The 26,374-nt window shown below is 52.2% G+C and overlaps 1 protein-coding gene across 3 annotated transcripts in view; it reads right to left on the minus strand.

Moving 5' to 3' along the window:
* Window positions 1–9,508: 9,508 nt before the first annotated feature.
* SLC23A2 (solute carrier family 23 member 2) overlaps window positions 9,509–26,374 on the minus strand; it is a 128,028-nt gene continuing 111,162 nt past the window's right edge. For all 3 annotated transcript variants that reach the window (XM_075563968.1, XM_075563965.1, XM_075563967.1), the window contains 8 exons: window positions 22,716–22,836; window positions 22,120–22,276; window positions 20,234–20,381; window positions 18,602–18,707; window positions 15,173–15,302; window positions 14,103–14,240; window positions 12,786–12,881; window positions 9,509–10,907 (listed from right to left, as the gene is read on the minus strand). In XM_075563968.1, the coding sequence (XP_075420083.1) occupies window positions 10,675–10,907; window positions 12,786–12,881; window positions 14,103–14,240; window positions 15,173–15,302; window positions 18,602–18,707; window positions 20,234–20,381; window positions 22,120–22,276; window positions 22,716–22,836 (1,129 nt within the window). In that variant the 3' untranslated portion in view covers window positions 9,509–10,674. The remainder of the gene's footprint in view (window positions 10,908–12,785; window positions 12,882–14,102; window positions 14,241–15,172; window positions 15,303–18,601; window positions 18,708–20,233; window positions 20,382–22,119; window positions 22,277–22,715; window positions 22,837–26,374) is intronic.

Here is a 26,374-nt window from a genome sequence, read left to right on the forward strand (position 1 = left end):
ATCTTGCTCATATTTTTGCAGTCTTTGTTATCGATGTATTTCCACTGAATGGAAGAATAGAGTGGAAAAAATACACCAGGTGGATTTTAGTGTTCCTGTAAGGTGGGTGGGATTAATTTTCAATGTTCACATTGCTGCCTCAATTGCATTGTTTTCGTTGTAACCATATACACATACTACTTGAATAATGGGGGGAGGGGTGGTGGAAATCCCGAAAAGGAAACAAATGGTTTCCTTTCTTTCATTGTGCCTCCCTGAACATCTGGTTTGGAATGTAGCCCAAAACCCTCACCTGTCTCCTCGTTCCGTCCACCAGACCTGCGTGCCGGTGTTTGGGTCCCATTTGTGGATGAGCTTGAGTCGCCTCTCACAAAGGTCCCGAGTGTTGGTCAAACACAGAAAATGTCTGCATGTTCCTTTGGGTCTTTGAGACACTGGGCCACTTTGACGAACACCTGGCTAGTCCAGAGCACACAGAGGCCCAGGAGAGGGGGGGCCTCCATCCCACAGAGTGGCCGGTGTAAGTCTTCCCTGGCCTGGTCACTTCTTCCTGTCAAAGCACATACCCCATGAATGTGGCTCTATGGAAACATCTATGTGCGACTATAAAGCCGAGAGAAAGGAAGGAGAAGCAGGTCCTGTTTACTGAGGCTCTGCTTCCGAACCCAATAAGTCCTCTCTCCAACACTGGGAGGAGTATTCATCCCATTTTACAGAGAAGAAAGCAATGGGTCAGAGTTTAAAGAACATCCCTAAAGCACCGAACTGCCCAACTGTCTCCAGCTTCCAAAAAGTATGATGCCCAAGGCTTTTTACTTTTCTTCTTTTTGTTTTCCACGTGGGTGTGTCTGCGTTAGTCTGGGTAGACTAGAGACACACATCCGGAGACACTTATACACATGAGAGAGAGAGAGCGAGCTTTATCTCAAAGAGTAATTGTGCATAAAGAAAACATCCCAGCCCAGTCCAGATCAAGTCCATAAGTCTGATATTAGCCCATATGGCTGATACCAGTCCATAAAGTCCGCTTCAGACTCACACATTTAATAATGCCAAATACAGCAAGATCACGGGCCAGTGGGTGGAAAGTCTTGTGGGTCCAGTGACAGTAGAAGCATCTCAGGGCTGGCAGGGGTCTTCACATGGTTCCTCCAGCTCCAGGACGCTGGCTCCATGCGTAGCTCCATGTCGCTTGTCAACAGGAATGTCTCACAGAGAGTGTCCCACCTCCAGGAAGGAGGACATGAGTTCCCAGAATCCTCAGGAGAATTCTCAGAATGCCCACACAGAGGCATTACTGGCTATGACCTGACTGACAGGCTAGACTCCACCCTTTCTCTCAAGTTGAGATTATGTAACTGCCACAGTCCTGATGAAAATCAATCTCTTGTTGAACAGTGCTTTACAGTATATCTGAGATGAAGGGTAGATTGCCCATCCCAATCCATAACAAACTAAGACTTGCGAAATATGAAAAATGAATTCATTAAAAAAAAGTCGAAAGGTATGCAAAATCTTACTGGAAATTCAATACAGGGAAAGTGAGGGGATGTCTCTTTTTAAGAAGGTGATTCATTTCTCTTGGGCAAATTCGGTGGAGTCCTTTCCCATCAGGGAAAAAACAATAATATTTGTAAAAACCCAGGGGAGAATACACCCAGTACTATGTTCCTACGGGACACGTTTGACCTCGTTTCTATTCGCCATATGCTGCAGACTACTGGAACTTTAGACTGGCCCTTTGAGGTGCACAACCACCTTCACAGGCTGGACGTATCAAAACGGATTCGATGTGGATGCCCTGCTCATCAAACTGGGCTTGAGCTTAACTCACAGGTAGCAAATTACAGGCCCCTATTCCCTGGACTGAGGCTGAAATGTCCTAGTGTGAGCAGAAGCAGATGGCCACTGTCCCAGGGTTATGGAATTGGTGGTCTTCGGACTTTGGCATGGATCTCCTGCTTTGAGGGTTCCCAGTGAAGGGTAACCGGGGACCACCATCTATTATTATTCTAATGCCTTCCTTGCCTTTTTATAGCATGCATTATTAGCCTTGCAGCCCTGGTGGTGTAGCAGTTACACATTGGTCTGCAATCCTCATGGTCGGCAGTTCAAAACCACCAGCAGTTTCTCAGAGAAAGGCAGGCCTTTCTACTCCCATACAGAGTTACAGTCTCAGAAACCCACAGGGGGAGTGCGGGTGGGGTGGCTATGAGTCAGCATTGGCAATGAGTTGAGTCTTGCAGGTATGGTTGTGCCTTCAGTATTTTTGAATATTCTGCCCTATTCCCAACCCTCCTGGTTCATGTAAATAGTGTCTAGTCACTTGAGTTTTTAATCGGTACAAGTCAGCAATTTATGTATGGTAGTCTGACAATCGGGTGTATACATGTATAATTTACTTTTTCTAACAGTGTTTTAAATTTTATACCACTGACTAAATTAATGATACGAACAATAGGATGATTTATAATGTTCTTTATCATAAAATGATATCTCTATGTGAATCAGAGACATATAAAAATCATAGATACATGAGTGGATTTGGACTTAATCACAGCCCTAATCTAAGACTAATTGGTTCTTATGACATAGCCCTATTCTATACTTGCCTTCATAGAAAAAGCATGGAACATAAAGGTGTTATAGAAAAATGTGGGGACGAAATCAGATGGTGCTTGGCTATCAAAAAGAATAGTATCTGGGTCTTACAGATTGTCTTAAAACAGCACTCGAAGTGAGGCATCAACCAAGTCCACATAGAAAGACACACAGCAGCCTAGATGTGTCAAGGATTGTAGGTAATAATAAAATCCAAGTCTGAAGGAGGGAGTCCCCACATGAATTAAGCCTCTGGTGACTCCCCTGGACCACAGTCCACGTGAATAGACTTTCTATGAGACAGAATGCACCGTAAAGGCAATTATGGCAGATGTAGTATCATTCGTAACACCTTATCATTGGACCTCCCTTTTGGCCCATTTTATAGTTGGTTCCATTTTTAATTAAGGGGGGGGGAGACATGCAAAATATGAGACCTCAAAAAATGTTAATTTTGATTCAGCAGTTAATGATTTTTTCCACGGATTTTTTGAAGCTCTCCTGTCTAACTGAAAAAATACACCCATTGTCATCCATCGAGTTGAGTCCGACTCTTAGCAACCTTGACAGCACAGAGTACAACGAGCTGCCCTTCTGAGTGTTTGAAGCTGTAAATCTTGAGGGGAGCAGAAAGCTGCATCGCGGGTTCAAACTGCTGACCTTGGAGCTACAGCCCAATGTGTAGCCACTATCCTACCAGGGCCCCTAAACTGAGATAATTAGTATTAGATTCAACAGATAGAAGATTGCTCTGCCACACTGCTTAGAAACACTTGGAAAGTTTTATAAAATTTCTTAGTGTCCGAATGCATCTTATAGTTAATCACTGATGTACCAAGGACCATAGTGCACTAGTATTACAAACAAGCTGTGTTTGCTTATCCAGTCTGGCAATCTATCGATCTACCTGGCAAGCTTAATCCATTTCCGTTTGCTGGCATATTTGGATGTGTCTAGCTCTCACATCTTCACCATCATGCTGAGATGATCTCCAATTACAATTCATGGTGATCATGGATATATTGTCTTTCCTTTGTTTCTCATTACTTCTAATGACTACTTTTACCTACTTACCCTTTGGTTGCTAACCACAAGGTCAGAGATTCAAAACCACCAGCCATTCCGAAGAAGAGAGAGAAGGCTTTCTACTCTTGCAGAGTTAAGGTCTTTGGAAAGGTTCCGGAGTCTGAATCTATTTGATGGCAGTGAGTTTGGAGTTTGGGTAACCCCAGTTAACCCTATCATGCCTGAATTTTCAATTTCGGGGAGAAATTTGTTTTTATTCTTTACTTTCATAGTTAAACACACACACACACACACTTAATTAATTGTTACGAAAACATCGCACTGAGCGTTACAGGATTCAGACCCTGGGTGATGTAGTGGGTTTTGCATTGGGCTGCTAGCCACAAGGTCATCGGTTTAACCTCATCAGCCACTCGGTGAAAGGTAAGGGGGCCTGCTCCCATGGAGATTCAGTCTCAGAAACCCCAAGGGGCAGTTCTACTCTGTGCTATGCGGTCACTTGGAGGTTGTTGGTTTTCTGTTTTCTCGCCAAAGGTAAGCACTTGGCCCAGGAGTATCTTACATGTGGGCCTTTGGGTGGCAACGTTTCTGATACCAGGTGTGCCCAGAGTATTTTGGGGAGCCCTCCCATTTATGTAACAGTTGGTTGGATGTAAAATTCTAAGCTCAATGTTTTCTGTCGGCCCTAAAACCACGTGACTCCTCAAGCCAGGCTGTCCCCAGGGGGTGTGGGGGGGTGGCCCTTTAGGCATTGGCTCTGCTCAATCTCATGCGAACTTTCCCAATGGCCTGTCTCGGTCGGTCGGAAATCTCACCACCCAGCAGTGAAAGTGGTTTATTTGGAGCAGCCGCGTGCACGTGTGAACTGGCCCCATCCCACCGTGTTTCTGGCTGACCCTGACTGTACCATCCATCTGACGCTCAAGAGGACATTGGTTATTGCTGCTGGCTGCTCTCCAGGGGTTCCAGCTCAGAGTGACCCGTACGGACAACAGAACACACTGCACAGTCCTGCACCACTGTCCTTGTTTGGGCCCAGCGCTCTGTCAATCAGCTTGCTGAGAGTCTTCATCTTCTTCCCCACCCCTCTACCGAGCGGCCCTCCTTCAGGGACTGGTCTCGTCTGATACCATGTCCAGAGCACGTGAGATGAAGTCTCCCCGTCATAGCTTCTCGGGAGCAGGCTGCCTGTTCTACCAACACAGACTCAATTCTAAGAACTGATGCCCGTGGTCCTTTCAATTCTCTGCACCAACATCGTCATTCGTGTATACATATGGCAGAATGGTGAGAAAAAGCAAAGAAAGGATACACCCCAATGTCAGGCAAGTATCTACTTTTGGGGGTGGGAGTGGGGGTGGATGTGCATTAGGAAAGGGGCCCAGAGGAGCTCTGAAGTCCTGGGAATGCGCTCTTTGATATGAGGGTGGGGACAGAGCATTCTATTACTGCTGTTGGTTGCCATCCAACTGGCCCCAACTCATGGCAGCCCCAGGCACAAGGGGACAGACTATTGTGATCTATAGGGCTTTCTATGGCTGGGTTTCAGAAAAAAGACCACCAGGCCTTTCTTCCTAGTCTCTCGAGCCGGGAAACTCCAATGAAAACTTTTCAATATCACAGCAACCCAAGCCTGCACTGACAGGTGGGTGGTGGATAGGTACGAGGTTGTTATTGGCCAGGAATCGAACCCAGGCCTCCTGCTGGAACGGGACAATCCTACCGCTGAGCCACCAAGGCCTCATTCTTACCATCAGCACTCTATAAAGCTTTCGTGTGTGCATTAAATATTTCATCACTGACAGTGAACTCGTTGACCCATGACCGGTTCCTGTAGGTATAGTGGTTACGCGTGGGGCTGCTAACTGCAAGGTCAGCAGTGTGAAACCACCAGCCAGCTCCTTGGGAGAAAGAGGAAGCTTTCCACTCCTATAGTTACAGGCTTAGAAACTCACCGGAGCAGTCCTACCCTGTTCTACAGTGACGTTGTGGGTCAGAATTGACTCGCTGGCGGTGGGGACTGGTCCCGGGCGGCACAGAGGTTCCCGAGGGGGTGAGCTACAGAGCCTACAGCTTGGCTCCTCATTCCCCAGGATGGCTGGAGGAAGACCCAGGCTGGAGATGGGAAAGGGGTGGGTCTAAATACGCTCTAAATTGCAAACTACCTAAAAGTCCCTCTGGACCTCCCAACAAGGAGACCCAACTCGGTAGTGTCTCCTCTGCCTGAACTGGGCTGACCCCAAGCTGCCTGCAGGGGCTGTTCCGCACTGGTCACTGCTCAGCCATGCCTGGCCCATGAGGGCCACTCCACTGGCTGAAAAGGGGCCCCAGATGCCTCTGCCATAGGAGCAGGCAGGCATGTCTCTAACCTCCAGATACTGTGCACAGGGCCTTCAAACTTTACCCCCACACTGCCAGCACCTGAGGTCCCCCCCCCTCCCCCTAGCCCAGTAGCTTCCCGGGCCCTGTCATCATTGGTTCTCAAGCAGTGAGCCCTGACCACACCTGCATGACCACCTCCATCCAGGTGGGCCCACCTGTAAGCTTGCCACTGGCCTCCAACAACTTGGACTGCAATTCTCCCCGAGCTCGGGCAAAGGAGGCGGCCTGGGAACAGCGACACTGTGTCCAGGAGAGCTTTTATTTGTACGGAACAGTTTTAAAAATACAGAATAAAATAGCTTTGTCTCTACTATTATTCACAACATCTGGTCCAAATAGTACATAGTTTTAAAATACTTAAACGCTTAATGAAGCCATGTTAGAAAAACAATATGAAATTTTTCTTTTTTTAAAAACTCCATAAAAGAATTACACATCTCAAAACAAAATAAAAGAAAAACCCCATCCTGAATACCCAGTATGCAAAAAGAAAACAAAGGACCCCCCCCACAAAAAACAAACCCCCAACCCCCTCCCCCGCAAAAAAAATCCCAGAAATGCACATAGCCAAAGTCAGTCACAAAAGAACTCAAGGAAAAGCGAGGCATCCTACTGTTTTAAGAACAGTCAGAAACTTATTAATATGTCGGACAAATGTGAGAATTGGTACTGTCAGGAGAGATGGAGGCACTGGTCACGATGTCCCACGTGCCTAGAAACACACACAGACACACACACACACAACAGCAATTCTAAGGATGCTGGAGGTGATACTGAGGAATGGGGAGGCATGGCCAGGCATCAACTAAACGGGCAGGAATGTTTCAGAGGCTGCTGAAGGGGGCTCCCCCAGCCCCATCACACGCTCCATGAGGCCACACAGGCTGCAGCTGACCACTGGTGAAAACAGGGTGGCTTTCTTGCACTACTCTGGTCCTTGACTGGGTGGAGGGTGGGAGAGATCCTACTGGCCAGGTCCAGCGCACCAGGGGACAGAGCCCTGCACACGTGAGGCCCAAGGCTCTTTTCTAAAGCCAAAACCAAGCTCTGTGGATGGCCAGGCTGTGTGCCATACACCACCGCTGCCACCAGGGGGAAACGCCGGCTGTGCGCACCAGGACCCCAGCAACAGTGGAGCAACTCTGCAAGCCGGCTCAGCCACAGCCGCCAGCAGCCGTGTGTCCACCAGGTCCAGCAGCCTGCAGGGTGCCGCCTCTGCACTGGCCAGGAAGGCTTTGGAATGAGGCCACAATCACAGTTCCTTAGTCATCTACTATCTGGCCCGGCCACGCTCGTGGCATAAATATGACTTCAGGTTATACTTGAAGACTTGGCATCTAAGTTGCTAGTACCAATATTTCAGCAGGAACAAGAATTAGGAAGTAACAACTTAGCTCTCGGTAATAAAATATACGCAATGGGTAAATAAAGTATACACACATACTAGAGATTCATCAATGGAGAAATTCTATCATCACATGACATTGTCATGAAAATTATATCATTCCCCCCCTGGAAAACTGTGACTATTATCCCGGGCAGAAATGTTATTTTAGCATATGGAAATACTGCCATATTCATGCATAAACCAAGGTGTGGTCATGAGTCAGTATTCTACAGTATAGAAAGCAAAATCCTGGGTGTGACTCGGTCTTCATGAAAGAGGGAAAGCACGGGGCCCCACGACACTCGAGCCGAGGTGTTACACTGCTTCTCTTGCCCTTGATCCGTCAGAAAACTTCCTGCGCCTTGCCATCTGAAACCCTTCATTAAAAACTCTTCGCGCTGATCCTCTACCCAAGTTTAACTCTCTCAGGACGAAAATCGCTTCCAAAGACCGGAGCCATGACCTAGTATTCTGTGAACCGTGTCAGATAAATATTTTGTCAGAGCTGGTGGTGGGGTCTCCTCCACACCCCTACTGTTCATATAAACAACTCCTACTTTGCCACACCAGGACTATCAACTCAATACTCTCTTCTGGGCCCGGGCAGACCTAGGAAGCTGGTGGGTAAATGGCCAATGGAAATCGGAGACGGAAAGGCCACACGAATTCAAAATATTTTAGAACATTCTGTTGGCCAAACAAAACATGGCCCGTGTGTGACCCAGAGAAGCAGACAGACCAACACACCGATGGGTACTGTGATAGGGTCCTGCGCCCTCTCATCCTCCCTGCACTCTGGGGGCACGATGAAACCCAAGAATCAGATGGACACATTTACACCCCCTTTCAATGACACACTCTCCTTCTCCAGCACATGCATGAGGGAGCCGCTCCCCAGAATGGCTCGTGAGTGTGTTGCATGTGTACATTCCAAGACTCCCCTCACACCAGCCAAGTTTCACAGGCGGAACAGAAAGCACCAACTCAACGAAGGGCTCTAGCCAGGTTGCCCTCCCCCTCCTGGGACGGAGGATCCACTCTTTGCCTCGATGGCACGATAGGGTGGGTGCGGGGCATCTTGTCACATGAGGCATCCAAAGCACCCCCCTCAGACTAGACATGGGCAACCTCTCCGTGAAACCCGGCCCAATGCTTGGTGTCAGAGGGTATGGGTTTCTGGACATCTGAAGCACAGAGCCAAGGGTCAGCCAACAGGAGGGGAGATGCTGGCCAGGTTGAGCTGAACAGGACTGATCTCCGGGTGACCTGGAAGGCCGTGAATCCCTGGAAAGGCTGGCAGCTCCTCCCGTTTCCCCGGAGCACAGAGGTGAGAGATGCAGCACGGACTACAGGTAGTTAGACTGGAGACCAACTCAACGTAATGCGAGAGGGCCGTCAGCCTCAAGGGGTGGACGTCGTAGTTGGGTCCTAAGGTCCCTTCACATCAAAGACACGTCTTTAAAAAAAAAAAGAGAAATCGAGAACAAAAGTAAAGGCCATTCAGAATCTAAACTCTTTACTTAATTCTTTACTGAATGGCTCTAAGTATTCTTGCCCTAATAGACCGAAGGAGGGGGTAGGGTGATGACACAAGGACATTCCAAGGGGAGGAGGCCATGCCAGCCTTGAATGGCAAGAAGTTCGTGGGCACTGCACAGCTGCTGACCAGGCCCACGGTCTAGAAGCTGAGACTGCCTACTGCCCTACACACCACAGCTCAACCAGGCTCATGGCCACTTACAAAGTACGGCTCCATGGAGAGAGGTCACTGGCTTTAGGTCTCAAAGCTGCTTCTTGGTTGAAAACTTCCAAGCAGATTATACAGAAATCTTCCCCCTCACTTCCAGAGAGAATTTAGTGTTATTAAGTAGAGCTCTTTTTACAAGCGGGGCCAGGCCAGCCAGCCACCTTTCTCGTCAACCTCTGTAATAACTTAAACTTTGTGTGGCCAGGGACTCTGACCTTGCCCTCTACAACTTCTAGTGGACATGTAGCACGGCAACCCACAGAGTTCCCGCAAGCCATGGCTGCCAGAAACGACAGGCAGCGAAGGCTGGAGACCTGCCCCGGCTTCCCTTCTTCAGGGAACAAATTCACGTACAACTTGACCCATGGTGTCTGGGCTCTGGTCCAGTAGTCAGTTTTGATAAATAGGTTAGGCATTACAGTATTTACACTTGCGTGGTATCAAGCAATACAAAACACAGCCACAGTAATGGTTACTGGCCTTGAAAAGCCATGACGAGCTTCCCCTGATGGTGTCCACAGCTTTACGGATGCTGGTTCTCTGCTGAACGGGGGTGGGGTTGGAGGACAAGTCATAGGGATGCAGGGCAAGAGGGTCACATGGAAAACACTGATTTCAAAAATCCGCTAGTCAGTAACATTAAATAGGAATAAAACCTTGTAACGATAGACGCGCGCAAGGATCACTAACATCCACGTTGACGGCAGAGCCAAGACTCCCAGAAACGCCTGCCGGTGCCCTCATGTGGCACTCGTGCCGTGGTGATCAATGCCAGATACGGTGTTGCGGCGACTAGTGGAAGAAAAGGAGGTCCCGGGAAGTGCGCCGGCCAGTCCAGGCTGGGGTGGGGGCTGTGGACAGGAAGCAGCCGAGGAGCAGGCCTTGCTTACAGGGCCTTCCCTCCGCCCTCCAGCCCCTCCTGAGAGGAACACAGCCCGCTCCCAGCAGGTTTTGACTGGGTCGGCTTCCTGCCCCTGCAGAACCGGCAGGGAAATACGGAGTCACCACTCCTGTCAGTTGTGACACTGCGAGGACAGGTGTTCTTCAGCCAGGAGGTCTCTGCGGGCCCAGGCTGAGGTGAGGATTTGCACAATTCCAATCAAAAGGACGCTGGTCCAAGGGTGGCCTGCACAGAAAGCCAGTGGACCCCTGGGAGGCTGCGGGTAAACTAGCCCGCCGCGAGCAGCTCAGATCCTAATCCCTCTTAGGAAGGGGCTCGAAAATGGGAGATTCCCCAGGGATCGGGAACGCACCCTCCTCGGGAGTCCGGGGCCTTCAGGTTCAGTGACCATGGCCAGCAATGGACGCTCCCTGAAGGGCAAGGGTCAAGGCTTCATTTAAATAAGGACGTAGGCGAGACACCGTATCAGGCAGGATCACCACCCACGACAGAAAAGCTAATTAGTTGTCATCAGTCTTCGCTCCAGGGTACAGAGTGTAAATGCAGATATACAGACAGAGTTTACTGCTTGTTACTCAGCAAGGACTATAGAGACATGCCCCACCGCCGCCGGCCACCGGGCGCCCGGGGCTATACTGTGGCCTGGGAGTCTTCCCCCGGATTCCGGCTGGCCCTGCTCTTCCGGAGGCCTTTCCAGGTGTAGCCCACGAAGGTGGGGCTGATGGGCAAGTAGCTGAAGCATCGGTACTTTTTGATAATGTTCATGCCGAATGGCAAATCGTACGACTCCATGCCATCGAGCGTCTTGCTTCCTTTGCCGATGCCCTTCTTCCACTTCCGGATTCCTCTTTCCTCTGGAGTACCTGTCTCACAAACACACAAAACACAAAACCAACGGAGTGCTGAGTTCACTGGCAAAATGAACGAGACCCCGATACCAAGAAAACCACCTCGCTGCCATCAAGTGGGTGCTCAGTCACAGCAAGCCGACAGGACAGGGTGAAAGTGCCCTGTGCCCTGCCAAGACTAACTCTTCATGGGAGTAGAAAGCCTCACCTTCCTCCCATGGAGTGGTTGCTGGCTTTGAACCGCTGACCTAGTATCACCTTACACAAAGTCATGTTGGCACCTGAGCCTGGGTGAGCAGCAAGATTGGGTGCCCATTGTTTGGGGAGCTCATGATGTTCTTGCATCTAAGCTGTCCCACCCCCACCCCTCAACTGCTGCTGGCATGACATAGCTGACTTCTTATTCACCGTCCTCTGTCTGATGCCAGAGTCTCCTCTCAATTAGTTCTGGCTGCGGAGAGAAAAATGATGTTGCTCATGGGTCCTTTTAAATTCAGCCCCTATCAAGACTGTGGTCATGTGAGCCATCTGTGGATCAGACAAAGAGCAGGGTAAGGTGGTTTTCAGCAGCCGTGGAAGACTGGAGGGCAATGCCTTGCCATTAGAGCTCCCTCTCGAATTTGTTCTGGATTTTAATAGCATTTATTCTATTTTTAAAATATTTTCTGATTTCTTACTGATTTAAAATTTTCCAGTTTTGTTTTTTGGGGGTGGAGGGGTCACTGCTACTGGGTCCTTTTCTGTCCCCCCCAGTCTTTGTTTTATGTTTTTTTCCGCATAGGCAAGTCAGGATGAGCGCATCTATGAAAACAGTAACTGGACTGAAAATTCCCTGGGGGCACGGAAGGGGAGGAGCGGGAATGGGGAGCCCACAGCTCCCAGTGGGAACAAGGAGGACGAAAATGTTCCAGAGTGCACAGTGGTGACGAACACACACATGCCTCGTATGACTGAACAATGACGTGTATGCTAATTTGACCTCCGTGAAACTTAAAAAAAAACAACCCAGCACCCCCGCCCCCAAAACAAACAAACAAAACCCAGCACACAGGTCGCCTTCCCTGTGGCTCACCCCTGGACTCCCCAGCGAGCTCCAGCCTGAAACTTTTGGGAAAGAGTTGTTTCAAGCAATCCTTCAAGCCCAAGAATAAGCACTGTGTCTTCCAGGGGACCCGCCCAGGGCCGGCAAGGCAGAGGTTAAGGGCAGTGCTTTATGATGGGTCCCTGCCCTGCAGCCTCTGTGGACTTGGGGGGTGGGAGTGGTGCAGGGGCCTCATATCTCCTCTGGGGCCCAGCCTTCAGGACACACCCGTGGAGGCAGTGGTCTTGGTGCCGGGGAGCCGGTCCAGTGAGCTCGCTGCCTGCGTGTGGGCTTGCAGAGGGCGAGGGGCTAGCCTCAGGATGGCAGAGAAAGCAAAGGGTGCTTGAATGAGCAGCTGGTCTCCGGTTCGGCTCGTAGCCACCCTGTGTACCAGCACAGGGAAACATGGCCCGGCCTGCACGCTCCTCACGGCGGGGGCTCGGCTGGAGGTGGCCACTGAGGCAGCCGCTGGCCTGTCGATCATCTCGTTGGGGGTCTTCCTCTCTTTCGTCCACCCTCTACTCTACACGCACAAGCACCGGGAAGGCCACCAGCTCGGGGCTCAGATGTGGAGGGTGGGCAGGGGGCCCGAGGCCTCCCACTGCCTCCTCCCAAGGCAGCCCAAGAAACTGACCGGTTTTCTCTGAATAGGGACTTGGCATTGGGAAGGGGGCTTGTAAAACGTAACCACTTTTGACGCCGGTTTGAAGCAGCGAATGCTTTTCCCAAGTTCCTTCTGTCTGCTCCCCGCTTTCTTTGGCTGAACAGCGGCTGGCAATCAGGAATGTGCTCCCTGGAGACCGGTCACCTACCTGGAATGGTGTTATCCAGAATGAAAGCCACGCAGCCGCCCACGAACATGGCTGTGGTGAGGAGAACGTTGAGCACCTGGTCGATCCCCGTAATCCCTAGAGGCAGAGAAACCGGCGGAAAGCGTCACAGCGCAGGGGCCGGCAGGTCCTCTCGGGGTCTCTGAGGAGTGGCCTTAACAACCACCAAGGGGCCCACGATAACCCTAACAGGGTGGAAAACCAAAGCTCACCGCCACAGAGCCGAGTCTGACTCAAAGAGACCCCAGGGAAGAGTAGAACTGCCCCTAGGGGGTTCCGGGGCTGTAACTCTTTATGGGAGGAGAATGCCTCATCTTCCTCCCCCAGAGCAGTGGGTGGATTTGAACTGCTGACCTCTTGGTGAGCAACCCAGGACGCCTATACAATGACCTCTGGCCGCACTGCGATGCTGATGGTAGATTAAAAGAATTCAGACTGAAAGACAGCTGTTGTCAGGCTGCGAGGAAGCGACGGGGAGTAGGAAATAAAAAGGTTTGTGGTACATGCAATCAAACCAAGGTTTTCCTTGTTCGGGGCAGTGTATAGTTCCTTTTAATCAGGAGCAAACTGATTTTAAAAGGCGCTCCCATTCGAGTGTGGTGTATTAAAATTGTACATATAGGAACTAGCAAGCCTGCGCCTGCAACTAGGAGCGATCCTCCCGCTTTCCAGGGGTAACACGGCAGGACCGCCACTCTGCCGCTGCTCCTCTGCTCCTTCTATGGGACCCAGAAACACGGGAGGGAGGGACCGAGGCGCATCGCCACACTCCCAGCTGCGGCCCCAATGGGAAATCATGAATTTCAGGATCTGACACATTTCAACCCGGCACTCAAACTCCCTGCCACCGAGTCGATGCCGACTCATAAGCACCCCGTGGGGCAGGGCAGAACTGTCCCTGTGAGTTTCCGAAGCTCAAGCCTTGCCGATTTCCCCAGGAGCTCCAGGTGGTTTCAAGCCACCAACCCTGTGGACTGCAGCCCAAAGCAATGACCACTGTGCCTCCAGGGCTCCAAAATACAGCACCACTTTGAAACATGCAAAGCCCCCTACCCCCTACCCCCCCCCAAAACCATTCTCCCAAAGAGCTGGTTCCGGGAAGAGGCCTTCCTGCGCACAGCAGGTCTGTACACTGCCCATTATGGGGCAACAAGCGCTCAGGGGTCCAGGTACACAGCAGCAGGGTGAGGCTCAAGTTCCTGAAGCTCTGGGCCTGGTCCAGGGAGGGAAGCAGGACCCTTTGAGAACCGGCGCCCGCGCAAACGACTCACCCTTGAACCTGAGGTCTGTTTTCCTTACCTGTAACCAGAGGGTTCTGTCTGAGGTAACTTGGAAGGACGAGTCCAAAGAAGATGGAGAATCCGAGCACAAAGAGGTTCCGGGAAGAATTTAAATCGATGAATTGCAAGTTGGAGAGTCCAACCGCTGTGATCATCCCTGCAGAGAAAGCACAAGGGCACGGGTCCCACCGGGTCCACCAAGGTCAGAAGCCCAAGGCCCTGAGGGCAGGCTGTAACGGTAGCCACCCTGGGTGTCCGAGTCAAATGGTCTTTGGCCTGTATGTTATTTGTGCTTATCCAGGACCTCTACGTACTTTTCCATTGAGCAAGGAAACCCACCTCAAGGGTAGGGGGCTTCCAAACGTTGGTGGAATAATGGCATGGAAAAACATCGGGATTTCCCCCCAAACTTCTAGAAGCCAGCCATCACATGCCCCCTGTGCCTCCATTTCTGAGTGATTTGCCCAGAGGCCTGCTGGCTTCCCACCATCAAGAGCACAGCCAACTGAGACGGCCCAATCAGAGCGGGAAGATGACTGTCCTAGTTGGTCCCACCTAGAATGTGACACAACCAAGGAGGGGATGCAGGGTTCCGTTTTGGAAAAGTACATGTTGCTACTGGAAAATGGAAATGTGTCATGGCCTTGGCCCTAGGAGAGCCCATGCCCGGTGCACAGAGCAGAAGTGTGCTCCCCGGCTCTCACCACTGGAAGCCGACCACCAGGCCGGTCTTGGAAGCTCCTCTGATGCACATGGGCCACCATTTACCCTACTGGTCAGGTGCTGAATGGGAGCCCCGGGGTGGATGTTTGAAAAGGCACTGCCCTTGGGGCCATTCTGACTCCAACTCTCTAGGACAGGGCACAGCTGCTCTATGGGGTTCCCACGGCTAGACATCCTGATGGAAGCAGGCGGCAGCCAGATCTTTCTGGAGGGGCGACGGGTGGATTTTAATGGTCAACCTTTGGATTAGCGGGCAGGCCTTAACCACTGTGCACCAGGGTACCTTCCACTAGGAAAGTGGCAGGTGCAGAAGGCAGACAAGGAGCTGGAGGAGGGGTGCCTGGTTCCCGGGAAACAAATCCTTACCGAAGAGCGTGCAGAAGAGGGCGCCCAGCACAGGGTCCGGAAGGGATGCGAAGAGGGCGCTGAACTTTCCCACCATGCCCAGGGCCAACATCAAGGCCGCTCCGTACTGTATCACCCGGCGACTGCCCACCTGTGAGATGCAAGCGGAGGAGGTGTCTGCAGGGCTGTCTTCCAAACACGGCCCCACAGTCCTCAAGGGCCAGCTCCCCAGGAAACCACGGTCCCCCCACTTGTGTGAGGAAGTACTCAGGCACTGACACAGTATCAGCCCCACCCTCCCCACACCTAAACTCAGACAGTCTCAAGACAGCGAGAGGCACCGCCCCCTACCCCTGCTCAGGGCAATTCCACCCAGAACAGGGCCAAACCGTCGCAATCTCTAGGGACTGCCTGGGCTGATTTTCAGAATTTGATCGCCAGGCCTTTCTTCCTAGGCCGTTTTAATCCAAAAGTGCTACTGAAACCTGCTCAGCATCCCAGCAAAAGACTGAGCACGAAGGAGGCACGCTGACTGGGAGGACGACCTGGGTCTCCTGCAAGGGTGGCCAGCACGTGACCCATGAGCCACCAAAGCTGGGGCCGAGGGGCACTTCCAGCTGGCAGCGGCCAGGCTCACTTCAAAACAAGCATTCATCTCGGTGTGCAGTCAACCCCAGTCACTCCAGCGATTCCAGAGGACACAGACTGCCCATCTTTCTTCGCTGCCCCCTCCTCTCTGCTCACTCTGGGGGCAGGCCCAGGGCCCCGCCTCAGTTTCCCCCATTGGTCTCCTGCGCAGACCTGCTCCTGAGCTTGAGACTCTGGGGTTTTCAAGGGTCCCACCCTTTGATCCCCCCTCTTCACCCCCGTGCCCTGGGGATTGAGGGGAGCCTCTGGCATTTCAAATGGGGAATGTCAAAGGCTGCCTTTTCTCACCATCCACTAAGGACACCATATCCCCAAAGCCTTCCAGCCCACCTTCCCCGGCAGCTAAACCAGACAAGGCCTGAGCCGGCTGGGGAAGCCCCCAACCCTGATGTCAAGCCTTCCTGGCCTCTTTCCAGGGAGAGGGAGCCCAGAGCAGAGAGCAGAACTCTTGGGTGGGGGGGCTCGAGGATCGAATGCTAGTACCACTTGTAGCTGTGTGACCAGAGCACGCCACGGAGCCGCTCTGGGCTCCAGAGCCTGGTCTCCATAGCGAAATAACCGCATGGTTGTGCTGAGGACATGTGGCAGTGTGTGTGAAACTATTCCATCAGTGCCTGGCAAGCACCTGCTGGCCTCCCACCTGGCCTTGCTCTCCCTGCTCCCATGCCCACCAGCCCTGGGCACCTTCAGCAGGAAACCCAACCTAGCTTGGCTCTCTCCTGCACAGCCAGCCACCTTCCCATTGGCCCTATGGCTCAGGCCACCCAGAGGCTTGTTGTCCTGGGTCCGGTTTGCTGGGACCCTGTGTTTTATAGATGCTCGTTTCAGTTTGTTGTTGAGAATATAGACAGCAATTCAAGCAGTTGTGCTGTACTCTGCGAGGTTGGCTACGGTCTCGAGCGGTGCGGCCACTCTCCTCCCCGTTTTCTGAGGCCTTTCTGCTCAGGAGCATCGACAACCTGCCTCTAAGCTTATCTGCCACTGTCACTTTGACCCCTCACAGACGGTCCGGCAAGAGCAGCACGTTCCAAGGGGGACTCTGTTACGAGTTAAGCTACACTGCTGTTGGATTTGAAGGTGGCAGAGGGCGGCTTTGGGTCAAGTTCTCAAGAGGATTTCAGGGTAGGCCTTTTAGGGGCTCATCCAGACCCTTTGGCTCTGAAAAGTCTGGAGTGTTAGACAATGGGAGCCTCTGTTCTGTCCCCCCCCCCCCTTGATCAGGATCACGCTATAGTCTTTGATCTGACAGTTCAGGAACGAGGGCTAAGCAAAGCAGGTGGCTGTGCGTGGGCTCATTAGCCACACACGGGTTCCTTCCTCCGATTCCTGACTCTCTCCTTTCCCGATTGTTCCAGGCAAACAGAGGCCAGTTGCCATGCCCTGGCGGCCCGCTCGCATTGCCCAGTGTTTGGAAGCCAAGTCCATCTCAGTCGGGAAGCTCCACTGAAAAGCTGTTTGGCACCATGGCAATGTGTAAGTTACCAATGACAAGATGATGCGCTGGGTCCACATGAGGTGCCCTGGCTGGGGACAGCGAACCAGTGTCTCCTGACAGAGGAGGAGAGGCTCGACCACGAAAACCTGTGGCAACATTTTTACTCGTTATATGTGCAATCAGTTATACACCGGGCAGGGGAGACTAGCCCTTCCCGGGACGCTCTAGGGGCGGTGTGAGTGGGGCCTCTCAAGCCTGCCATGAAGATGCAACATTTGGTACCTGATTTCTTTTCACGTGGTTATAGAATCAGGCAGAGGGATTTCTCTTCTGAAAGTCTGTGCATTTTCTTTGGAGATCTACCCCCTAATTGTATAAAGATCATGCAGGATTCACTTGCAAGTTCTCGGGGTTCGGGAGCTGGTGGCTGAGCAGCCACAGGCTGGGGACCTCACTGGAGCAGGCTGTGCTGGGTAATGCACCGAGTCAGCCAGCTGGCTGCATTTCTGCATTCGTCACACACCCAGCTAAGAGCACCCTGGGGCCATAGACAACACGGGTACAAGTCTACTTGCTAGTACGACATGCGATGACGGAAGCTGGGGGTGGGGCAGAGGGTCGAGGCTGGCAGGTAGGACTCTGGCCCCAGGCCCTAGCTTCCTCCGGAGTGACTCACTCGGACTTGTTTGTATCTGCTAGGCTTTCACGCCAGATGTCATCTGAGAGAGGGGTTCTAGGGCTAAGGTTGAGCTCCTGGTTAATCTTTAAGCCATGAGAGGAATCTCTAGAACATCTCTTCTCTGGAACACGGTCTTCTCGCTCTCTGTTCCTGCTGCAACAGGCTCCTTGCTGTGCTTCAATGTGCCAGGCTCAGCTCATATTGGGGGCAGTGCCTAGCTGCCAATCGAGGCTTCCAGCCCCCCTGACTGAACTCACCACCCTGCGCCCGCCTAACTCAGTGCTTAGTCCTGGGCACACTGCAGCACTTGTGGCTGTTGCTGACTGTCCATGTTTGGCACACTCCCTGAGGGCAAGGGCACTTCCCCCCGTCACTCGCTCAATAAGCCAAGTGTTTGCGAAAGCAGGTATGGTCAGGGCAGCAGTGAATCCGTGTCTGGAAGGCACGCGGATGGAGGAGAAAGACACACAGGATGTGTGGGAAGCCCCTACCGTGCCGGCCAAAGGAAAAGGGACCTCCAGCCCTGTGTCCTGACATCCCTCAGAGAAAAACAGGGGAGGGGCAGTGAAAGGAAGACACAGCCTCAGCCACTCGGAGGCCGTTCTTTCCCTCTAAAACTCACCAGGGTCCAACCAGCCAGCACAAGGGAGGCCTAGGCCCCAACCCCTTCACGGGGAAAACCACCTACCTTGGTGATGCCCAGCACTCCGATGTTGGGGCTGGATGACGTGGACCCGTTCCCAGTGCCGAAGACGCCGTCGAGCACGCAGGAGACGCCCTCCACGAAAATGCCCCTGAATGAGAAGGACCGGGAGGACAAGAGAAGGGCGCACTGAGTGCGGGCTACAGGTTCAGTGGCGCGGTCCAGGGACGGCACACCCTCTAACCTCACCCCAGGCCTCCTGCATTAGGGCCAGGACGTGGGCGGGATTCCCCCCATCGACCATGAGAACCCTCCAAAGAATCAACTGCAGCTCAGAGCCACCCTCCAGCCATAGGCTTCTGAGGGTGTCCACCCGTCCAGCTTTACAGGAGCAGGAAGCGACACTGCTCTTCAGTGGAGCAGCTAGTGGGTTTGAACCGCCAACCTTGCCACCAGGATTCCTCTAAATTTTACAGGGGCTTAAAAATCATTCCATATTAAGGCAACGGATTTCCACTAGAAAACAGAGCCAGTCATTGGGATTCTCAGGCAAAAGCGTTGGAATTGGCTGAAGGGTCATGGGTGGGTAGGGGGAGTGGGGGTAGGGGTGGGGGTGTATTAAGACAAACATGGGTGTCTCCTATGACTGCAACACCCTGGTTGATTCCTTTGTTATTCAAATCTACTTTCATCTGAGAGGAAATGCTTAACAAATGCATACATGTAAACATTTTCACATGACTCAATATATGAGGCTAGGAAAAATTTCCTGGGGAAAATTCCATTCTTTTAACTCACATACCCCCCCCCGCTTTATTTTTATGGAAACTTTTTGAAGCCCCCTTGTAGAAGGAGCTTAATTACATGCAAGAGAAAGATGCAGAAATCAGGGCTCGGAGCTCCTTCCAGAACTGCTGCGAGCCACAGGAGGGAGACAGCAGGCATGCTGGGGAGCAGCCGCTGGCTGGCTGGCTGGGAGACTGGGGTGAGCTGTACAGTCCACGGGTTCCATCATTCACTCCCCGCATTCAGGAGCGAAGGACTAGGTGTGCGGAGAGTATCTTGCCCTGGCCCCCGGGGTTCATGAACCCCTTGATTTGGCAGACTTCATGTACTCCGCTCTACTGTGAAGAGGCTGTGTAACACCTGCCCCTGGGAACAGCTGGGAGAACCTCATGGGAGAAAGCCCAAGTGGGCCTATGCAATCCAACTCCTGGCACCCCCGGCGGGCGGGCGGGGGGGGGGAGGGGAGGAGACGTCAGAGCATAACTGCACCCCCCTGGGGGTGTTCAATGATTGGCCTTCTGGAACCCGACCACCAAGCCTTCCTTGAACAGTGCCTCTGGGTGGCCCTGAACCCGCACACCTGCAGTCAACAGCCAAGCGTGCTCTCTGCCCGGGTCAACGGGACCCGAATGGAGGAGCGAGCACGGCAGTGCTGGTTTTTAGGAGTGAAGGTGCAGCGTGCTCTCCGGGGGCGTCTTGCCACCGCTTATTCTCAGGGAAGGCAGGCTGGGGACAGGAGGCTAGAATCCGGAAGAGGCTGTGGGTAGGCCCGGTGCCGCTCTGCTGCCTTCATGTTGAACCACTTCCGAAGCCTCTTCTCCAGAGGCAAAGAACCACAGGGCAGTGAGGCGGTGCTGGGCTGCAGCGGCACTCCCTCCTTCTGGAACGTACCTGTTGATGGCGTGGATGGGCGGGGGCGGGGCGCAGGACAGGCGTGCACAGGCGTAGTAGTCGCCGATGGACTCGATGATGCTGGCCACCACTGCGCTGAGCATGCCGATGACGCCCGCGGCCGAGACGGTGGGCAGGCCCCACTGGACTGAGGGAAAGGACACCGCATATGGTTACTTTGCACAGGAGAGGGGCCAGCTGGCAACTGTCCCCCCCCACCCCCCGGGGTCCTCAGATCGAAGTTCCCGGAAGCGTTCCAACAAACCAAAGCAAACCCACGGCCAGCAAGTAGATGCCCGATGCCGACTCACGGCAACTCTGCGGGACAAGGCAGCAGTGGCCCCTGGGGAAGTCTGAGAGTGGAGCTCTTATGGGAACACAGCCCGTCTTTCTCCCCATGGAAGTGCTGTGCACGTTTAACTCGGCATCCCAGCACCTTGATAACCTGGAAGAGCTATTAATGCCAATGAAGATGGCTTTAATGAGGGTTAGCCTGCTCTTTTAATGCAAAAAAAAAAAAAATGGAGACGACCTGTGGGCTGCATGGGAAGGGCCCATGGCTAGAGTAAGGCACAGCATAATGGGGCCCTTGCCTGTCTCCCCCTGGGGAGGTGGGTGGAGCTCCATGAAACCCCGACAGGAAGCGAGAGGCCAGGCGGGACAAGCATTCTCTAAGGCAAGTAGAGCTTTCTTCCTTCAAGAGCATCGATTCCCTTTGAGAAAGCAGAGACGGGCCCTGCCACTTTCTGTGGGATGTGCACGGACTAGCCACACAGGTCCCTGCCACACAGAGCAGAGGCACTTGGTCCAGAGCTCCAGGCTCATCAGCCCACCTCTTCTGGAGGAGAGCCGGAGGGGCAAACTCGCCCGAGGTAGGTGGGCGGGCGGGCGGGCCGGTGTGATGAGAGTGCCCTTCTGGACACTGTGCTTTCTGAGTTGAGGCTTGGTGCGGGTGCCCGGCTCCAGAGCCACAGCTGCCAAGATCCCGGTGACTCATTTAGAGCCTTTGTTCTTGGGGCCCAACCTGACAAGTCTTCCCTTTCCCGGCTCTTTCCCTCCTCGCCCAAATGTGCAACTTCAAAAAGTTCATGGGGGGTGGGGGGGGAGGGAGAAAAAACAACCCTCCACCATCTTTTAATTCCATTTCTTCCAGCAACTTTTTTGAAGCCCTCCTGCACAACGGCTAAACTGGGGGATGAACTGGCGTCGTCTGAGGAAGTGCGAGCCGAGCCCGCCAGCCGCTGGGAAGACAGTCCCTGGTAGAAGCAACAAGCATGTGATGATGGCCTGGGTTCACCCAAGCCACCTGGGGCTAGGCTCTTGGAAATGGTCCACGTGAGTCCAGCTGACACCTCACTGGGGGGGATCTTATTCCCTCCCCCAGCAACCCAACACTCGAACTGCAATGTGAGCTCTATTTCCGGCCCATTTGTGCATATCGATTTAGCCCTGACAGCTGGGATCAAAAATAAAAGAAAGATTATGGCTCCCCATTAAAAGATTATATAGATTCCATCACGCTTGAGCAGTTGGGCTTGCTAATCTGCAGGATCCCCTACCTGAGCCCCGCCCTTTAGTGGCTCTGGTACCGTGCAGCTCGAGACTCGCCCTTCTAAGCAGCCACCCACCAGTGCTGGGCACCAACGCTCAAGCCTGGCAAGGGACCCTTTGGCCCAGATTTCGTCCTGGCAAAGCCCCAGTCACCGGGCCACTGGAAGGGAAAGTGGCTTAGTCTCGGTGCTAATCAATGGCCTCTGCTTAAGGAGTCCCTTTGGTCGGTCTAATCCTCTGCTGGGGAGCGAGACCTTTGGGAGACAGGCTGGGACAAAGAAGGCTTTTCAGGCTGCAGAGCGGCTGGCCAACTTCCAGCCCCTCCAAATACTCACATGGGTATGGGACCTTGAACCACGGGGCCACCAGAAGCACGCCTTGCCTGGCATCTGTGCGTGCGTAGAAGCCGTACTTGGTGCTGTCAGGAGGGAAGACATCTGTCACCGTGAAGATGAAGCAGAGCAGCCAGGCCACAAGGATGGCCAGGATTATCTGAAGAGATCGAGGGGAAAGGTTCGGTCAGGCCAACTGCCAAGGGGTCCTCCTCCACCGAGCCACCCCCACGATTCCTAAGAAGAAAAAGCCCGCACCACCGAGTTGCAGACAGGCTGAGCCCTTCAGTGGAAACCCGGTTAAAGAGAGCCACTGCACACAGGCAGATGCTCGCTAACCCTTCTGAAGTCTGGCCACCCGACTCATAACAGACACCATGCCCATTATCACTGGGTCCCAGGCTCAACGTTCCCCTGCGGAAGTACTGCCAAGAGGATGAGCAACAACTACGGAGCCCAGCAGGCTGGCTCAGGTGGTCTTCGGTGCCCCACATGGACACGGTCCCTCCAGGAGGGAGGGGACTGCTCATCATCCTCCGACCCAACATGCCACACCTGTGGACCAAAGGCAAGGTCATCGTCAGCTGAAGGGCACTCACGGGGAACATTTTGAAAAGCTGTAACTTGTACGCGGTCCACCCTTTCTTCGACTTGTAAATTGGGAGAGGGAATTTGACATTTCTGGCATATTGGGAAAACAGCAATACTAGGAAAATTGTCCTGAGGAGACAAAGAAAATAAATTGGGTTAAAAGGCAGTATATGTCTGGAGTTTGGACATACATGTCTCAACGGCAAAAACCGCTACGTGTGTTCAAGTCTCATTCGCCTACAAAGCCGCTTGAGGCCCTTTGTAATCCCATCTTTGGGAAGGTGCTCTTCTTGAGGGTGTGCTACGTCTCTACGTGGTATTTCGTGACACTGAACAAAATGGCAAGAAACAGGTCCTGGTTCGATTTTCCTAAACAGAGTAAAAAATCTCTAAGGGTGTGTTAAAAAGCTGATAACTATGGTGAGGGACAAGACAAAGAGAGCTGGGCACAATGTGCTGCGCAGTCTAGGTCCAGCACTGAGGGCCAGCCAGGAAAGCACAAACACACAGACATGGTCTACAATGCTTCCAGGGTTCGCTTCCAGCGCTGACGTCATCTATGATTGATTTTCTACCCTTCCGGTATTTCCTGATTTGCCTACAATGAGTAAATCTTACTTTTCAAAAAGGGAAAGTGCCCACACTGAAGAAAACTACGTCCAGTCGAAAGGAGCCCTGGTGGTGCTGTGGGCTAAGCACAAGGGTTACAAATCACAAGGTCGGCAGTTCACGCCCATCAGCCACTCCTGGGGAGGAGGAGGAGGCTGGCTGCTCCTAGAAAGATTGACAATCTTGGAAACCCTCCGTAGGGCTGCCAGGAGTCAGAATGGACTCCACGGCAGTAGATGGTTGTTATGTGTGCAGTGGGATCCCGTATTAATCGCAATGTTCCCGAGAGGTGTGTGTCCATGGCAGCCAGCAAGCTTGGATCTTCTCGCACGCCGTCCCAGTCGTACAGAGGAACTTTAAGGGTCACCCGCAGAGCTTGAAGGCCAAGATCACATGGCCAACAGGTCCCAGGGGGGCTGATGGGTGCATGGGCTCGGGATTTCCCTGTAGAGCTTAAACTCTTCCTGCCTCTAGTGCACAGGTTGTAAAGCGGGGATGCTGGAGCAGGGGCTCTGTCCTGAGCCTCACACCCCTGCCTGAGTGCTAAGGTGGGGGGGGCAGTCATGGCCACCAACACCTCCTGACCCACCGGGGACCCTGTCTGGCTGGCAACCTTGTAACAGCTTCCAGCCCCAGGGTGGATTTCCTCGTCACCACATCAGGCAGGTGCACAACCACGTGTCTAACCATCCACATGGACTCCCCTTCCCTAAGACCCAGGTGGCAGGGAGAGTGGGTTCTTGGGCAAAGCTCAGCTTATTTCCCCTCTTGGCACAGTTCCAATCACTGAGAAGGGATTCTCTAGACCCACTGACAGCAGGCTCGAGTATAACTTTGCAGTCACAAGCCTCATGACGCACCGACCTCGGCCTGGCGCAAGAGCAGACATGTGAGTGCCACAGGCCAGCTGAACACTGAGGTTCCCAGGGGCCCTGATGCCCAAAGCCACTGGGCCAGGACTAGGGTCAGAGGGTGGAAATACCCAGGGTGCCCAATTGGTTTCACACCTCAGGAATAGTGAAATGTTTCAAGAAATATCAGGGCATCAAGAAACACCAAAACTTAAGACCCTCATAAAATTTTCATGCTTTAAAAATAAGTAAAAAGGCTAGTTACCTCAAAGGGAACACCACAAGATTCCCAAAGCCCCTGTCTGTCGTTACCTGTTATTTCAAGCAGCACTCTATCTCGCCACCACCTTCCATGGAAACATTCATTTCCAACATGCTTAACAAGGGGGCCAATGGCCACCTAGGAAAGGCAAATCAGTGACCCCAAGGCCACAGGGACTCAGGGAAAGGGAGGCGGGTGACGGTGATGATGCACAGGCAATGTGGATGCTGCGTGGAGGACACGTGGCATTAGTCATCTGTCCAAACCTAGGGGAGATCTGGACACACACTATGGTCTCAGGCTAACAGCAACACATCAAGGTTGGCCCGTCAATTGTAACGTCAGTAACACGGAAACGAGAGGGTCCCCCGGAGCGGAAGCCAGCGGAGAGGCAGTGAGGCACCCCAACGGGTCCTCTGCTCCTCCTTTGCTAATGGTTGCTTAGACGATGGATGGTCTTGGGTCACTCCTCTACTGACACCATTAAAAAATTAATTACTGAAGGTCTTTATAACTTAGAGTCACTGTCTCTGTTGTGGAATTTGTTGTATAAGCATTTCCCCAGATTTGTAATTTAGTTTTGGTGGTTTTGATTATGTTTTAAAAGCTTGAGTTAGTAAATCTTGATTCTTTTCTGTTCAATATCTGCTTTGAGAGAAGTCTTCCCTGCTGAATGATTAAATAATTTTGGGAGTTTTCTTCTACTAGTGCAGTCTTATTTCCTATACTTAAGTCTTTAATTCAACCAGATTTAAGCTAGGAATCTGCCCTTACCCAAATATCTAATTTTTCCCATACAATTCTTCCAGTACCGATCTGTCCTAGTCCACAGCGTTACTTATTAATAAGCTCTGTGTGTGCTTTAATTCCTGGAAGGGCAGGTTGCCACTCCCTTCCGGAGGACCTTTCTGGTATTGACCCGTTACAGTGTTTGCTTGTCCTGCATCAGCTAGCACCCTGAGAACACAGCTAATTAAGTGACGCTGATGATCGCGAGCACGCTTCTCTCTGTCCTCCATTCTAAGAGGCCTGATGTCATTCTTTCACCTCTTACGCATGATGCATTTTAAAACTTCATTCAGGAAAGTCTTCTGTTTGTCCCAGGAGTAAAAGTCTACCTCACGGACATGGGTTGAACTTTATCAAACGAGCCTGCCCCCATCTTTTGCAAGAGCACAGGGCATTTACGTAAGCTCTAAAAGGTGGTCACAGTATTTGCCAAGAGAAACAAAAGATCAATAAGGAGTCCAGGAGCTTGGGGGTGGGAGGTGTCAGAAAACGGTTTAATACTTTTGTTCATTTCTTAATTACAATTTTCATTTCACAATATATGGCATCAAATTCTCTTTATGACCAAGGCTGGTTGGCTTTCCTTCCTCTCCGAGAGACAAGACAAAGAGAATTTTAGTGAATGAGCCATTGGAAAAACCGTACTTATCAGCTGTTAACAGAGCTGGTAAAGAAGGTGAAAGGCATTTGTATTACAGCTGAAAGTCTATGCGTTTGACTTCCCAAAGGGTATGGTTTGCAGTAGGAGCCCCAACTCCGTTCTGTGTCTTGACATAAATTCAGGCTCCACAGAGCTCATTCTGGGGCAGAGCATGTTTGAAAGCAGATTACGATGACTCCCCTAGCTAACCCAGGAAAAGGACCGGCTCACCCTTCAAGGACTTGCCTGGGCCCACCTTTATGGAAACGGGGATCCCCAATCCACATGGACACCCAGAATGAAGTGGTCAGAAGGCGCTATCTACTTTTCTCAACTGCATTCATGTACACATCCTGATCAGTCCCATGCCCGTCCCCTGGTCCTACCTGCGGCAGCCATGAGCTGCTTTGCTGGGAATCAGGATTTTGTGACAAATTTCCATTGTTTTCTATGCTCTCTAAGTAGCAACTTGGCCACAGGGCCTTCCGAGACCATTCCTGGTCTTGTGCTGACCGT

This window comes from Tenrec ecaudatus, chromosome 12, assembly GCF_050624435.1.
Source record: "Tenrec ecaudatus isolate mTenEca1 chromosome 12, mTenEca1.hap1, whole genome shotgun sequence".
NCBI lineage: Eukaryota > Metazoa > Chordata > Mammalia > Afrosoricida > Tenrecidae > Tenrec > Tenrec ecaudatus.